Here is a 16,445-nt window from a genome sequence, read left to right as displayed (position 1 = left end):
CACGGAGTTGAATATGCTTTTGAAGAATATCGAACAATCTCCCCCCCTCACCCGCATATTCCCACAAATGTACATAAAGCACCACCTCCAGAACCTATGGTGATTAGACTAGAGTTAGAAATAGCAAGGCGTGACATCAGGACATCACGTCCGAGCGTACTCGGATATTCACCTGCTCGAGAGACAACTTGCGCAACTATGCTAAAAAATTCAGCTAATCGCTGTCCTTTTTTGACAGCTCTTAGCGAGGGCGCACGGTGGCTTAGTGGTTAGCACGTTCAGGGTCGGGGGTTCGATTCCCGCCGGGGCCCTGTGTGTGCGGAGTTTGCGTGTTCTCCCCGTGCTGCGGGGGTTTCCTCCGGGTACTCCGGTTTCCTCCCCCAGTCCAAACACATGCATAGTAGGCTGATTGGCGTGTCCAAAGTGTCCATAGTGTATGAATGTGTGTGTGAGTGTGTGTGTGATTGTGCCCTGAGATGGATTGCCACCCTGTCCAAGGTGTACCCCGCCTTGTGCCCGATGCTCCCTGGGATAGGCTCCAGATTCCCCGTGACCCTGAAAAAGATAAAGCGGTATAGAAGATAGATGGATGGATGGATGGATGGAGCTCTTAGCGCCGGTATTAGCGAGGCGTGTTAGCATCGTTAGCGAAGTGATAGGCCAGTCAGCTGCTTGACGCCAAGTTATGACACTATAAGCAGACAAAATTTGTCTCATGCTGATTTCCAAGTGGGCTTTTTTTCTTGGTAATGAAAACAAACAAGTCGAAGAGGCCCGTGTAAACACAAACAAGCACTCCAGAGTGTAAGGCGGTTTTCCAAGCAGGTTTTCTCAGCCATGTGATACACTCACTCTGAGGCCATGGCTTAAAGAGTTATTTTTGATCGTGTTCAACATATCTTCTCAGGTTATTTGTAGTAGTATGGAATACAAAAGAAATCGACTATTGCACCTTTAAGTTAACCTTTAACTTTGACAGGAACACCAGGGTGAACGTGAAATAAGTACAAAACCAGAACAGAAAGATGTGATAAGCGGAAACTAGGAACTGAAACCGGACTAGGAAGTATGTCGTTCAGTAACGCAGAGGAATTACTGCGAGTTTAAAAATACGTTTTATACACATAAACTGGAAGAAGGGAAAGAACAGGAAATGCTGACCATATTAGGAAAGTAGTTGACTAGCCATGTATGAAAGTGGCAGAACTGGGATGTAGCTAGCTTCAAATAGACTGCAGCAGAGATCTTGTTTTAAAGTAAATAAATCTAATCAATTTCTGGAAATACTGGCTATGACAAACAAAGGGAAAGTGTAAATGTGGACAGTGTGTAAGATAAGACGTTATGAAGACTGGTAGAAGGACAGAGGGTTTATAGTGTGGATAATGTTCGCACTAAGTAATGACAAACAAGCAGATGTTTGTGTCTTTGTGCATTTCTTTCTTTTTTTTTTTTAAAGATTTGGGGTGGGATTTGTGCTGAGACCTGGCAACCCTGGTTAGAACAAGTCCACGGCACAAGGGATGTAAAAACCAACAACATGTTGGTGAAGAAATTCAGCAAATACATCGACAAGACACCCCCCCCCCCCCCCCCCCCCAACAACACAAAACGTCAGCAAAATAGTCTCAATCGTTTGTGCTGGTTTGTGAAGTAACACGGTAAAATCCAAACGACAAATCACATCAAATAGTCGCATTCACGTAATTGTTACCTATCCACTGTGCGTTTTCAACTTTTAAGCGACACAGCGGATCACAGGATGTGAGAAATGTAACACGAACTCCAAGGTTAGTGTTTTTACTTGTTACTGTATATGTTGTTATGAGAATAACAGTCGTAATATTATATATATATATATATATATATATATATATATATATATATATATATATATATATATATACATACACATATACACACGTATGTATATGTATGTATGTATATATAGACACATGTATATATGTATGTGTGTGTATATATGTGCGTATATATATGCGTGTATGTATGTATTTGACACAAATAATGGATCTTTAAAAACTTAAACATAAAAACACAATCTTAAACACTTAAACAAGCCACTATCTGTCTTCAAACCAAGACTTGAGTGCAAACACCATCAAGCCCGACTCCCAGAAAAGCAGAGACGACTTCTCCGAGCAGGAGTAGGAAAACAAGGGTGTGTGGCCTAGAACAAAAATACTTGAATTTGTGAAAGTAAATTTAAACAATGCATTCGGTCTTTTGTGTATAACACAGCATGTGGGCATATTTTGTTTTTTTTCCTGACATTCCTGTCACTCCACTTCTCAGGTCATCATACATCTCCCAGACACATGAAGACCTCCTGCAGTAGGCCACATAATGTCCAAGAGCATCCTGGGTTAAGCCTCGTCTGAAAGCAATGACTTTCAAAGCACTTTTCCTGAGGTAGAGACTGTCTTGAATACAGAGGGACACTGTGACCGACTTTTGATGAACAGAGGACTGTGAAAATGGAATCCCTGTCGACTGCTGGTTTCTTGGGCATCTGGCATAAGCAAAACATAATTACCCACTGAAATAATCCTGACGCAAAAAAAATGTCATATACAGTATAAACTTGTTTTCATGTATTACTGTATTTGCCAGAATACAAGGAAAATATAATCTAGTAATAATATATAAGGATATTATAACTTGTATTAGGACCAATATGGGAATGTTGACCCCTTAGATGCACAACATATTAAAAAAAACAAACCAACATGGGTACCATGTGCAGCTGTAATTAGCATTTCATAGTTCCATTAGCCATATTAGTATTAGCAATGAGTTTTCTGTTCAATAAACATTGACAATCTTAGCGCTCTTGAATGTTGTAACCATTATGATTGAAGTTAACTAATAATATTCTAACTGACAGTGTTAAATAATTGTACTTACACTGGCCAGAATTTTGATTTAGTAACTTTGTTGACTTTTTCTATACTAACTTAACACTAATTTCCACAAGAGCATCTTGAACAGAAGTGTCACTGACACCTAGTGGGGAAGTGAAGTGTAGCAGATGATTCTCCTTGTAAATAAATGAAAAGTTCAATCATGAGAGACCAGTGAGTGAAGTAGTGGGGGTCTACAAGACACATGCCATTGGAGGGTGACATCACAAATAAATTCAGTGCTGAACACGCACCCCCAAAACAGGAGGACATTCCATGTTTTTGACCGCTGGTAAAAAGAGTTCAATTGCAGCATAACTAGTAAAAGAAGAATAATATAAAGCGAGAAGAAGAATAAAACACTTGGGGCTGTGGGGTGGTTAGTCAATTATTTCCCTGTATGACCATCACACCAAGTGTTCTAACATATAAATAATTAAACGTGCCCCGAAATGTTTGTTTGCAATGCAATTATTTAAATACTAATTTATTTCAACGACCTCACGCAATCTGCGCACTCTTATTTTGAAATTGGGTCGCCATTTTGATCAAAACCTTTCCCTGTTCCCCTTATGCGCGTAACCGCAGGTTGTATTTTAAATGCGTTACTTTGGTACATGCAGTGCACTAGGTAGGCTGTAAAATCTGTTACGGTCTGGCTGCTGTAAGTGCGCGTGTATAGGGTGTAGTGCACGTGTATAGGGTGTAGCGCGTGATTTAGGAGTGAGCCGGTAGCATCCGGCTGTAAACAGTGAGGAAGTGGGCGGTGCGGTTCAACAGTTTACTACAGTCCGAAACCAGTAAAGAGCTGCAGACTGGAAAGGGACTGGATACGGAACTATTCTGTACTTTATGGTCATTATTTGTGCGTTCAAATATTATATATATATTTATTATTATTATTATTTTTTTATTTTTAAATGTCTTGCTAGGGGTCTGGGTAAGACGTTAGCAGGTAACAGTTTTGTCATTAACCGTATCCTGTTTTCAGTTCAGGATACTCAAGTTTCATTTTAATTAAATTAACATTTAAAGTACCTTTTCGACAGGTTTAGATCTATATGTCAGTAAAGTACAGCACATAGTATATATTCTGGAGTTAAATATACTGTGTATAATATATATGCAGTATTATGGGCTTGCTTCTGTTTTTAGAAGACGTCTTAAGCCAATTTATTAAACTATTTACAAATAAAAAAAAGTTTTCAATTTATTATTATTATTATTATTATTATTATTATTATTTGAATCAAAGTTATATGTGTAAATTTGTATCCCAATTGTCCAAATTGCTCTCCTTAGCAAATTAATTTTCTATTTTTATTTATTTAATTGTTGTTAAATGTTTACTTAATTATTATTGTTGTTGTTGTTGTTAAATTGATTGATCAGTTTTCTGTGTTTTCAGGTGATGAGATGGAGCAGGAAACTTTAAAAGCACTGAACGCTCTCAGATTGGAGCAGAAGACGCACAACATCGACACTTTCAGGTTTGTTTATCTGTTATACTGTGTTTTTTATTTATTGGATATATTTTAAATTTTTTTTTAATAATTTTTTTTTTTTTTTTTTTTTTTTTTTTGCAAAACCATGTTCCTGTAGGTCTCAAGCACAATTTACTGATTTTATCTCTCTCTCTAAAGTAATATTACTCAGTTGAAAAATGTTCAGTAAATGTATTATTATTATTATTATTATTATTAATATTATTGTTGTTATTGTTATTATTATTGACAGTGTTGGTGTTAGTAAGAATAATAAGAATACATGCTGTTAATATAGCACCTTCTATACTTTTCAAATGCAGTTAGAGGTAATAAAAAAAGTTAGTCAAAAATAAAATAGTAAAATATGCAAATGATTAAAAATCAATAAATTGCAGAAAATTGTAATATAAATAATAATAATAATAAGAGGAAGAAGAAGCAGATATCATAATATTAAAACAATAAATAAAACAATAATAGAAAATAATAGTCTGTATCTATAAAATAATGTATAATATATAATATAATTATATATAGTGTTTATATATTATATAATAAAAAATTGGGTGAAATAGAATAACTGTACAATAATTGACTAAAAAAAGCAAGACAAAGAATAAAGGTTAATTAAATGCAAAAAAATAAAAAATAAAAATATATATAAAGTTAGTATTTTTTTTTTTTTTTTTTTTTTAAATGAATGAATTTCTTTATTAACCAGACTTTGCTGGACTTTTCTGGAGATGGACTTCTTTCTCCAGAACATGGGTTCTCATAGTGCTGTCCTAAACAGATAAAAAGCATTGTTCCTTAATAAATAAAACTTTTAGCCATTGACAGATTGCGGTAGAATAAGAGGAATAAAACACTTTGGGATTTTGGGCTGTTATTGGAAAATAAAAAAACGTTAAGATGTTAACAGTAACTGTGCTTTGAACCAGGCCTGTTGTTGATGTTTTTCCCGTAACAGCACGTCTCTAGGTGTTATATTTCTAGTTTAAGGATAAAAAAAGAAGCTCTTGATGTATAAATACGATGGTCATTAAATGTGTGTCAGAGTTGAACAATTGTGCTGCGGTCACAATGGAAGCGATCGCTTCCGAGTGCCGTTGTGTCTCATGAACGTCTTTCGCTTTAATCCCCATCACTGGATTCACAGCATGAACACTAAACTCCTTCATTCTGGCCTGAAAGAAAGCTGCAGAGGATTAGACTGCGGGGATTTACGTTTCTCAGGCAGAACAATTGGATTAGGTTCTGGTTTAGAGATGTGAAGATTTAGTGGTTTATGGAAAACACCGTGCAAGTTGTGTAACATGTGCCGATGTGTGCTGGCTTTATCCACAGGGTCACACGTCGTCTTTAATGCTCGGTGATGCAAGTAAGACATTGTGAAAGAGTGATGATGCTTGTTGAACATAACATAACTCTTTTTTTTTTTTTTTCCCGTTATAAAGAATGCGTTTTATGTATATGTTCATGTACAGTTATTAGCTTTATTTAATTAATAAGCATTTAAGTCTTCATATACACTGTGTATGAGCTTTGTTTGTTGACGATTAACAATACTGTATAATAGTAGCCTACATGAGTATTTTGTCATCCCATTCAACAGCGACTTACGTTTAACTCATTTATACAGCTGAGCAGTTGAGGGTTCAGGGCCATGCTCAGGGGCCCAGCAGTGGCAGGTCGGGGTTTGAACTCACGACCTTCTGAGCCGTAGTCCTGATGTCTTAACCACTGAGCTACCACTGCCCTCATTTGCCTTTTATTTGCATACAGGTACACACAGATTTACGGTGAGGTAAAAACAAACAAGCAAAGTTAATTTTAATATTAAAATTAATTTACTGAGGTAAAGATTTTCCAAAAGACAAAACTCATCAGTAGTCGGTGAGGTAGACTTTGTTTTTTGGTAATCCAAGTGCTCAGAGTGTTTTGCAGTTGTTCTGATTGAACACGACGGATAGTGGACCGATAGTACCTACCTGCCGATGAACGATTAAATCAAGTGATAGTTTTTAAAATTTATACCGAGTGAAAATATAACACTCAAAGTAAAATACTGCTGAACTTTATTACAAAAATAAACAGTACTGACTGTACCATGAAAATGTACTGTAGTTTTTTTTAAACGCAATAAGTATTAATATACACCGCCGGTCAAAAGTTTGTGGACACGCGACTGAAACGTTTCTCATGACGTTAAAAAGCTTTTGCTCTGAAGGCGTGTGATTAAACGTGCGAAATCGGTGACGTAGACAGAAATATAATCGCGCCGACGTGTCCGTTTCTTTAACTAGAAAACGAACATTTTATTTACAAAAAAAAAAAAAAAAAACTTTATCTAAACGGACGACTCGGAGAGAAATATTCCAGAAAGCAGCCGATAAGAGTCCGGCGTAGGCGGGAACTCCTTTAATACTGTTTAAAAAGCATCTACAGGGAAATCCCTCAAGAAATCGGTCGAGAAAATGACAAGAATACATTTCTGGAAATTCTAGCCAAAAAGGGCGTCGACTAAGATGCTAAAATACAAAATTATTTTGATTTATTTTGGATTTTTTTTATCACAACATAATTCCCATAGTTCCGTTTGTGTTATTCCAGAGTTTTTATGACTTTATTATTATTATTATTATTATTATTATTATTATTATTATTATTATTATTATAAAACTTGGGGGAAGAATAAAAGTAAAGAATGAGTGTGTCTGAACTTAATTAATTATTAATAAATATTAAAGCATATAAAAGATATACCTCCAAACTGAACCAAACAGTAACACTCCAAATAACAAATAAAAATAGAGACATCAAAAAACACTTCAAATAACACAACAAAATTGGTCAGTGATAGTATTTATTTCGCCTCTGGAGGCCGCTCTCGTACTGTATAATGACAGCGGACCCTTCTCACGCAACCAGGAAAAACTATCAGTGTGGATTTCTGCCGATAACCGATAGTTCCAGCAATCGGTCATCAGTTCCGATTTTGGTCGAGTTACATTTTAAGAAAATATTTTTTAAAAATGGATCCCTGCAGATTGCTTGTTTCTGTGACTCTGAACTCATTTGTTTCCGTTCTGCATGTTGTTCTTTAATGCAAATTATACCTATGAATAAAATGAAAGGTGTGTTCGAGTGATTTCACAAATGAAAAGCTGCTAATGTATAGGGTAAAATTATACAGCATACATTCCTCTGTACTTTATGCGCTGATTAATCGAAGGGGTTTTTGTTAATCACAGCAGGTCAGCAGGCTGGGTCGGACTTCACGTAGCCGTCTGGAAAAGTGCTGTAATTATTGCCGTGTTATAAATCACTGCATTAAGATTTGACGAAAGTTAATTGAATTGCCGTACGCTTCTATTTTTAATTCTAATGCATTTCTTTATATCCCCCCCCCCTCTTCCAGGCTCTTCATGGTCACATGGAACGTGGCTACAGCAGAGCCTCCTGATGACATCACGTCCCTACTGCAGCTTAATTCCCCGAAGAAAGCAGACCTCTATGTGATCGGGTCGGTGCTGATCGGCTTATGTAATTTCCATATTTCAGATATTATTAAAAGTGACGAGTACGCTTTCCACTTCAAAGCCTTCAATGCTTATGCTGGCTACAACAGTGAAACCACCGGACCGGTTTGTTTCTCTTGGTTCATACTGTATGTAATGGCGTCACTCACCAGAAATGTGCCATCCGGGTCACGGCACCGAGTTCATGCGAAAACAGCAAAGTCATCAGATTGGATCGATGTTTAGCTTCTGTAAACTTTCGATCCTTTGTGTACGGAGGTGTTCGTCTAAGCCGCCGTCACTTGTTCGTTCTGCTTTCCTTTCCCAGTTTACAGGAAGTGAGAGCAGCACCTCTGAAGTTCGTCAAAGATCTGGCTTTCGGAGATTCCTGGAGTTGCCTGTTCATGAACACGCTGACTCCTCTGGGCTATATTCAAGTACGGCTTCGTTCATTTCTACGCAGACCTGACTAGTATAACGGACAAACCGAACCGATATTGGGGTTTGTGGCGGAAATTCAGACAAACCCCAGTAGACTCGTCCTCTCAGACGAAGTAGTTTTATTACACCGAGAGACGGATACCGGATAGATCTCACATGCACTATATATCAGGGCAGCAACATTTTAAAGCTAATCGAACGGCACATGATCTCTCTCTTTCTTTGCTCAGGTGTCCTCTGTGAGGATGCAGGGACTGCTGCTGCTGCTCTTTTCTAAGTTAGAGCACCTCCCCTTTATCCGAGACATCCGGACCACGTACACTCGCACCGGGATCTACGGATACTGGGTTAGTGCATGCTGCAGAGTATTTCCCACTACAGCACAGGATATTTCTGCTCCGTATGGGTTTAAACAGGCCATACCCCAATTCAGAAACCTGCGTTTTATGCGTTTCCATGGACACCTGTGTTCCGGGATGCATCTTTTTTTATTCCTACTCATGTTTTGCTCATGTTTGGCCACCGTATTGGTTAATGCTTGAATAGGATGGGATTCATCGATCTGGTATTGAAAGGGATTTTAACCTGGATTGGTTATCAGATCGGATTTGCGATCTGATCCGTTGATTTGTTTTTTTTTTTTTTAAAAGTTATTTTTTTTCATTTGTGATACTGCCTGAGTTTTCCAATGAGTGTGCTCAGTTAGGACCACTGCTTCTATCTTGAGCTCACGGTCGACTTGAATGAATGAAAATAAGGACGCATGGGGTGTCCGGGACACAGCTTTCGCAGCATTGTTAAAGTGTGGGGGGGGGGGGGGGGGGGGGGACAAATCAGTCGATTCTCAGACATCTAATATCAGACCGTATTCGAAAACCGCTTAGGAATCTTCGTATAACGTAACGATGCTCATTTTATGAATTTAGCAGTCACTGTAACTATCTCTGTGCTGCTCAGGGTAATAAAGGAGGGGTGAGCCTCCGTATCTCCTTCTACGGTCATTCGCTCTGCTTCCTCAACTGTCACCTGGCAGCCCACATCAATTACGCCTCTCAAAGGGTGGAGGAATTTGAGCACATCCTGAACTCCCAGACGTTTGACGGCAAAAACACTCCATCTGTTTTAGACCACAAGTGAGTGAGTGTGCAGTGAGTATGATGCAAAGTGTTCCGTATATAACAGGGCCTGTTCGACGTGAGAAATCAGCCATGCCCAGCTGTGATGTGTAAGGAGTAAAACACTTGGGAGTGTGTGAGTGGTGTTATAGGGGAGTTGCTGTTTTATTATTTCTCCAATAACAGCATGTCCAGAAGTGTTTTATTCCTCACGCCACAGCGGTTACATCTTTCTTATCGATTGACCAATACCATTGCACTTTTTATCCATTCGTAGTTGCATTTAATGTTGTGAAGCGTCCACAGAACGAGTCACTTGCGTTATAGACACTTCAACCTGCAGTTTTTGCCTGGTTTTCCACTGAAGCCAAGCAGGAAGTGGTATTAGTGTGGCCAGCAGGGGGCTCTAATGGGTCCTAATGAATGGTATGGTGACTGGAACGCTATACTGTAAAAACAGCACCGTCTTTCGGATGAGACGTTAAATCGAGGTCCTGACTCTCTGTGGTCGTTAAAGATCCCCCATTGGCCCTTATCTATCATGGCTCCCCAGCTCTGAATTAGCTACATCACTCTCCTCTCCATTCTGGTGCAATATGGCTGCCTTCGCTACACACTAGTGGTGGTTGAGGAGATCCCCATCCCCCATACTATGTAAAGCGCTTTGAGTGTCTAGAAAAGCTCTATATAAATGTAACTGTAACTATAGCAGCTGCAAAACAGTTGTTCCCACTCCAGCCTGCGTTTTTTTCCCCCCTCTGTAATAAGACCATAGAAATAAACTACTTCTCATAAGAAACCTGACCGTTACAAAGCACTGACACTGGAGACTCCTTCCAGAAACGTTACATAAACATCTCCTTAAACAAAACCTCACCATATCAACGTTTATAGAGTTATCTTTATTTAAAAAAAACCACACATTTTAATCAGTGTTATTATTCACCTAATAACATTAACATATTGCAAGCGCGTTAATGTAATGCGTGTAATGCAGCTGGAGCAATTTTCAGTGCTGCTGTGATAGAAAAATTAATCACCACCTTCCGACCAATCAGGTTAGAGGATTCAGAATTCAGCAGCACTGAACAGAATAACCGATAATGTCAGCTGATGTCATTTTATACGGTCAAAAGTTAATCAGGCACCTGTAGTTTTAGTCAACCTGGGATTTACTGCTACGCTTCTCAACTTTTCAAATAAACCGCAGAAACAGCAGCATGCGCATTAGCTTGAGCGAGCATCGCGGGAGAGGTGCACGAGCTTTTTTGTTGCGGACGTGCCGGCGTTCACTCTACAAGCGTTAACTGGCCGTATGCGTCCCCGACGATCCCTGACGTCCACAGAACAAGTCTCTTACGTTATAGCCGCGTCAACCTGCAGTTCTCGCCTGGTTTTCTCCTGAAGCTAAGCAGGGTTGAGCCTGGACAGTACCTGGATGGGAGACCTCCTGGGGTAAACTAAGGTCGCTGCTGGATGTGGTGTTACGTTTATCTAGCGCTTTTCTACGCAGAAGTTGAATGACCAGGTCTGAACTGGATTCAAATGAAACGATTATCACTCCCTAGCACCTGTTGTAACCAACGCCGGTCTGTTTTTAGGCTCGTCTTCTGGTTCGGAGACTTGAATTTTCGTATCGAAGACCACGGGATGCACTTCATCCGCAACTGCATCAGCAGCAAGAATTTCAACCTGCTGTGGTCTAAAGACCAGGTACATACAGAGACACGACCGCGTTCCCGAAGAAAGTCTCGACTTGCCGCGTAATCCTCCTTTTGTCTCTTCAGCTGACTATGATGAAGAAGAAGATCCCCAGACTGCAGCAGTTTGAAGAAGGACCTCTCGAGTTTCAGCCTACCTACAAATTCGACTTGAACTCTGATAAATACGACTCGAGGTGGGTGTAACGTGAGCGCCTCCTGCAGCGTCCTACAGCTGCATCGCGTTACAGTTACTCAGGTCTGTCCTCTCTCGCCCTCACAGGCTGCAGACGGCTTGGTTCGGTCTTACGTAAGAGTTCAATTATTCAAAATAAACCCCCTCGCGGGCAAACCCTCACTTGTTCTTCACTAACGCTCTACTCCGTAGTCCTCTTTCGCTGAAATTCTCCTCGTACTAAACTCGCTAAACGTCACTATATAATAAAAAGACCACGTTACAGAGCGTCGGGTGATCTCTCCGTTCCTGTAACCTTACTGTCCTAACACTCTCATTGTGTGTCACGTGATTAACGGGTGCAGAAGACGATTATACTAATACTGCTAATAATAGTGTGAAATTGTAGTATGAAAAGTATCAATGAAATAAAGTAGGTATAACCTGAATAAAAGATGTGATGTATAAAGAATTAAAAGGAAACGGAGTGTTAATAACATCCTGTCACAATTTGCCTGATTTACATATTACATTTGAAATCTGGCTGTTAAACTAGAGATGATTAATTCATTAATTAAGCGAGCAACAACATAAGTAAGCAAGTATGTAAGTCCGTACTTACGTACACTTTCTTTATTTATTTTAATTCCTTTGTAATCGTCATAAATTATTCATTATATTATTTTCTTTAGTTCTGCCCTTCAGAAGCTACGTAAGATATTGACATGAAGACAAAATGATAATTTACACCCATCATCCCGCTCAAAAGTTTCACCTTCGTCCTCATCATTTCTTTCATTCTTCATTCCTCACGTTGGCATAGTGTGTTACTGGGTAAGATGCCGGTGAAAAGGTTGAAGTGTTTGCTGTGTAAGTGTTGATGTGATTGAACAGGGTTTGCAGTAATCAGGCCTGGTTGTGTCTAGTCCAGCTGAACTCCATTATGAATGCTGTTTCATAGATCTGAGGGATTAATAACTACGGGGGGCAAATACTTTTTCACACAGGCCTAGCTGGTATTGGAGAACTTTTTTTTTGCTATCATTTAAAACCGGATTTTGTGTTTACTCGGGTTGCCTTTGTTTTATCTCTCCTCTCCTCTCCATCTTCTCTCCATCTCCATCTCCTCTCCTCTCGTCTCCTCTCATCTCTCCATCTCCATCTTCTCTCCATCTTCTCTCCTTTCCATCTCCTCTCCTCTCCTCTCATCTCCTCTCCTCTCCATCTCCTCTCCATCTGCTCTCCGTCTCCTCTCCATCTCCATCTCCTCTCCTCTCATCTCCTCTCCTCTCATCTCCTCTCCATCTCCATCTCCTCTCATCTCCTCTCCTCTCCTCTCATCTCCTCTCATCTCCTCTCCTCTCATCTCTCCATCTCCATCTTCTCTCCTCTCCCTCTCCTCTCCCTCTCCTCTCCCTCTCCTCTCCTCTCCCTCTCCTCACCATCTCCTCTCCCTCTCCATCTCCATCTCCTCTCCATCTCCTCTCCCTCTCCTCTCCATCTCCTCTCCTCTCCCTCTCCATCTCCTCTCCTCTCCCTCTCCATCTTCTCTCCATCTCCATCTCCTCTCCTCTCGTCTCCTCTCATCTCTCCATCTCCATCTTCTCTCCATCTTCTCTCCTTTCCATCTCCTCTCCTCTCCTCTCATCTCCTCTCATCTCCTCTCCTCTCCATCTCCTCTCCATCTCCTCTCCATCTCCATCTCCTCTCCATCTCCTCTCCATCTCCTCTCCCTCTCCATCTCCATCTCCTCTCCATCTCCTCTCCATCTCCATCTCCTCTCCCTCTCCTCTCCCTCTCCATCTCCATCTCCTCTCCATCTCCTCTCCCTCTCCATCTCCATCTCCTCTCCCTCTCCTCTCCCTCTCCATCTCCATCTCCTCTCCATCTCCTCTCCATCTCCTCTCCATCTCCATCTCCTCTCCATCTCCTCTCCATGTCCTCTCCCTCTCCTCTCCATCTCCTCTCCATCTCCTCTCCATCTCCTCTCCTCTCCTACTCACGTGACTGACCAGCGGGAAAAAGCGAAAGCCTGCGTGGTGCGATCGGATCCTGTGGCGGATGAACACCAAACCTCCCCCTGAGAATGCGGATAAAGACCTTGATGAATATGATGGTGGTGGTGATTATGATGGAGAGCAGAAGCAGCTCGAGGAACCGTTGGATGAATTTCCTCTCAAAGTAGAGCAGGACGCTTACACCAGCAACATGGAGTACGGCATCAGTGACCATAAACCCGTCACGGGCATCTTCAGACTGGAGGTGATGCTCGCCTCGCCTTTGCTGCGCTGCATCTTTATATAACGATCCACAGTGCGGTTTAGAAAATGAGGCACAATTGCATTACGCATGCAAGTGGTGATATTTCAAACTCAAACATGCCAGGATATCGTGTCTAGATTTTTTTACTGTTAAGAAAAAAAATACTTGTAATGTAATCTAAGTCAGAAGAAAGATAAGCAGTAAATAATTTTGTGTAGTGTTTGTTTAATACGGTCATTTTTGCTCATTTTTATTAAGTGTGCCAGTATATAACGATGTGTTTATGGTTTTGAACCCTCCAGCTGAGGAGGATGTACGAGACTCCACTGGTGCGTGTGCGTGCCGAGGGTGAATGGAGCGCAGACATGGACGCTGTGGTGACCTACTGCCCTCTGGAGCAGTTTCCCTCCAGCGCCTGGGACTGGGTTGGCCTTTATAAGGTCAGGATCCGAATCTGCACTCGACGACTCGTGCCTGGAGGAGTGACGGATGATATCGCTCGCTCTGTCTGTCTGTCTCTCTCTCTGTGTCTCTCTGTCTCTCTGTGTGTCTGTCTGTCTGTCTCTCTCTCTCTGTTAGTCTGTCTGTCTGTCTCTCTCTCTCTGTTGGTCTGTCTGTCTCTCTGTCTTTCTCTCTCTCTGTCGGGCTCTCTGTCTGTCTGTCTGTCTCTCTGACTGTCTCTCTCTGTCTCTCTGTTGGTCTGTCTGTCTGTCTGTCTCTCTGTCTTTCTCTCTCTCAGTCGGGCTCTCTGTCTATCTGTCTGTCTCTCTGACTGTCTCTCTCTCTCTCTCTCTGTCGGTCTGTCTCTCTCTCTGACTATCTGTCTCTCTCTGTCTGGTGCTCTCTCTCTCTCTCTCTCTCTCTCACACACACACACACACACACTCTCTCTCACTCACTCTTACTCTCGCTCTCTCTCTTACTCTCACTCTTTCTCTCTTCTTTCACACTCACTCTCTCTCTCACTCTCGCGCACTCTCTATCTCACTCTTACTCTCTCACTCTCTCTCTCATTCTCTCTCTGTCGCTCACTCTCTCTCTCAATCTCATGCACACTCTCTCTCTCTTGCTCTCTCTATCTCTTACTCTCTCACTCTCTCTCTCACTCTCTCTCTCTCTCTTACTGTCACTCTCGCTCTCTCACTCTCGCGCACTCTCTCTTACTCTCTCTATCTCTTACTCTCTCTCTCATTCTCTCCCTCTCACTCTCTCTCTCTCTCTCACTCTCTCTCTCTCTCACTCTCTCTCACTCTCTCTCACTCTCTCTCTCGCTCTCTCGCTCTCTCTCACACTCTCTCTCGCTCTCCCTCACACTCTCTCACACTGTCTCTCACTATCCAGGTTGGATTCCAGAGCATTTATGATTACATCACCTATACCTGGGTAAAAGATGACCAGGTGGCCTTGAGTAACGAGCTCATCCAGGTAACATGGTGCAAATCTGCCTCCTGCAGTCAACACTCACACCGAGAAGCTGAATTTATAATGAATTTATCTGCTTTGTATTTATTTGTTTATTTATTTGTTTATTTATTTGTTTGTGTTGCTTACAGGTTTATGTGAGCAAGGAGGAGATCCCGGTTCTAGGTGGGGAATGTGTACTGTGCTACTACAGTAGTAACCTGCAGTGCATTGTGGGTATCAGCGAACCTTTTAAAGTGAGTCCGTACAGTAAGCACTCCTATGTGAAAACTAATCTTCCTAGCACTACTTTAAATAGTCGCTTTTCACACCGATTAGAAACATCACCCTGCCAGTTAAACTCGACGTTTCCTCTCGTAGGTTCACGCGTCGCAAGCGGCGATTGAAGAAGGCTTCCTACCCCAGAACGTTAACAGATTCGGACGGGATTCGGCCAGTTAGGACCAGGCGAACGCGCCGTTTTGAGGCTCGTCAGTGACGGATGCTGTTTCTGCTTCAGAAAAACAGAAGAATTTATTTTAGTTTAAATTGAAGTGCAATTTTATCTGAACATCAAATCTTTCAACGTTTTTATTTTAAATTAATCCTAAGGTTTTCTCCATTCTTCTTTAATCATTGCTCTTTTTGTGTCTTATTATTATAATTATTATTATTATTATTATTATTATTATTATTATTATTTTTACTCCTGTGCTGCCTCTCCCCCCCCCCCCCCCCCCCCCCCCCAGTGATATTTGTTGCCCCCATAATTATTTTGACTGTAAGCCTATAAAACTGTCTCTAAATCTCTAAGTCTAGACGAAAACTTGTATTAATATCGCACCATTCTGAGTGGTACGTTTTATTCCTATAGCTTTATAGCCAGTGTAATATTTTTAAGGCGTTTTTAATCTGCCTTTTCCTGCTCCGTGCTACTGAAATGCTGTAATCACTGTCATCAGTGTTATTATTAGTTCTGTCAGGTTTATTTAAATCTGTTACAAAAGAAGAATGTAATGTAGAAAAAAAATCGCACTTTGCACCGATCGCTCTGACACGAAACGTGTAGTTTGTACAACGCATAATGTTACGTTACACGCAGTTATCGGATCAGATCATTTTACCTGCATTACTTGTATTTCTGTTTATTAGTATGTGTTGTCCAGCCAGATGTGTCTACATTATTACATATGTGTAGGGTTACTTGAATGTACGATTTTATTTAACCGTATTTATCGTTTATATTACCCAAAAGATATCGCTCACGTTTCTTTATCTGTATAAATAAGTACGTGAGAACGCATAGCAACGAGTTTGATGATCAGGAATCATTTTTATTTTTTTGGCACGGTTTCATTGATAATTCTATTAAAAGATATGTTTAGCGTTTTAAATGGGTGAAAAATAAAAACTTCCCAGGAG

At 40.7% G+C, this 16,445-nt stretch overlaps 1 protein-coding gene across 5 annotated transcripts; it reads left to right on the top strand.

The window, feature by feature from the left end:
- Positions 1-3,520: 3,520 nt before the first annotated feature.
- Positions 3,521-16,444, top strand: inpp5ka (inositol polyphosphate-5-phosphatase Ka). Of its 5 annotated transcripts, none has more exons than XM_017491015.3 (14): positions 3,521-3,776; positions 4,330-4,411; positions 7,830-7,934; positions 8,258-8,366; positions 8,601-8,717; positions 9,328-9,503; positions 11,087-11,198; positions 11,273-11,382; positions 11,469-11,495; positions 13,376-13,622; positions 13,925-14,062; positions 14,964-15,047; positions 15,176-15,280; positions 15,405-16,444. In XM_017491015.3, the coding sequence occupies exons 2-14, from the start codon at positions 4,338-4,340 to the stop codon at positions 15,483-15,485; spliced, it is 1,485 nt and encodes a 494-aa protein (XP_017346504.1). In that variant the 5' UTR covers positions 3,521-3,776; positions 4,330-4,337; the 3' UTR covers positions 15,486-16,444. The 5 variants fall into 5 exon arrangements, with proteins under 5 accessions (XP_017346504.1, XP_017346503.2, XP_017346502.1 ...); XM_017491014.3 differs by having other exon boundaries at positions 3,521-3,876; XM_017491013.3 differs by having other exon boundaries at positions 3,522-3,786.
- The last annotated feature ends 1 nt before the right edge of the window (position 16,445 follows it).

The sequence above is a fragment of the Ictalurus punctatus genome, chromosome 17, assembly GCF_001660625.3.
Source record: "Ictalurus punctatus breed USDA103 chromosome 17, Coco_2.0, whole genome shotgun sequence".
Classification (NCBI taxonomy): Eukaryota; Metazoa; Chordata; class Actinopteri; order Siluriformes; family Ictaluridae; genus Ictalurus; species Ictalurus punctatus.
Note: the sequence above shows the minus strand (reverse complement) of the source record. Positions and strands in the feature narration are given on the sequence as shown.

Coding starts and splice junctions, on each gene's coding strand:
- inpp5ka (XM_017491014.3), top strand. CDS start 3,774: ATGGTCATTATTTGTGCGTTCAAATATTATATATATATTTATTATTAT. Junction 7,935..8,257: donor GCAGACCTCTATGTGATCGG/GTCGGTGCTGAT, acceptor TTCCTTTCCCAG/TTTACAGGAAGTGAGAGCAG. Junction 11,199..11,272: donor TGCTGTGGTCTAAAGACCAG/GTACATACAGAG, acceptor TTGTCTCTTCAG/CTGACTATGATGAAGAAGAA.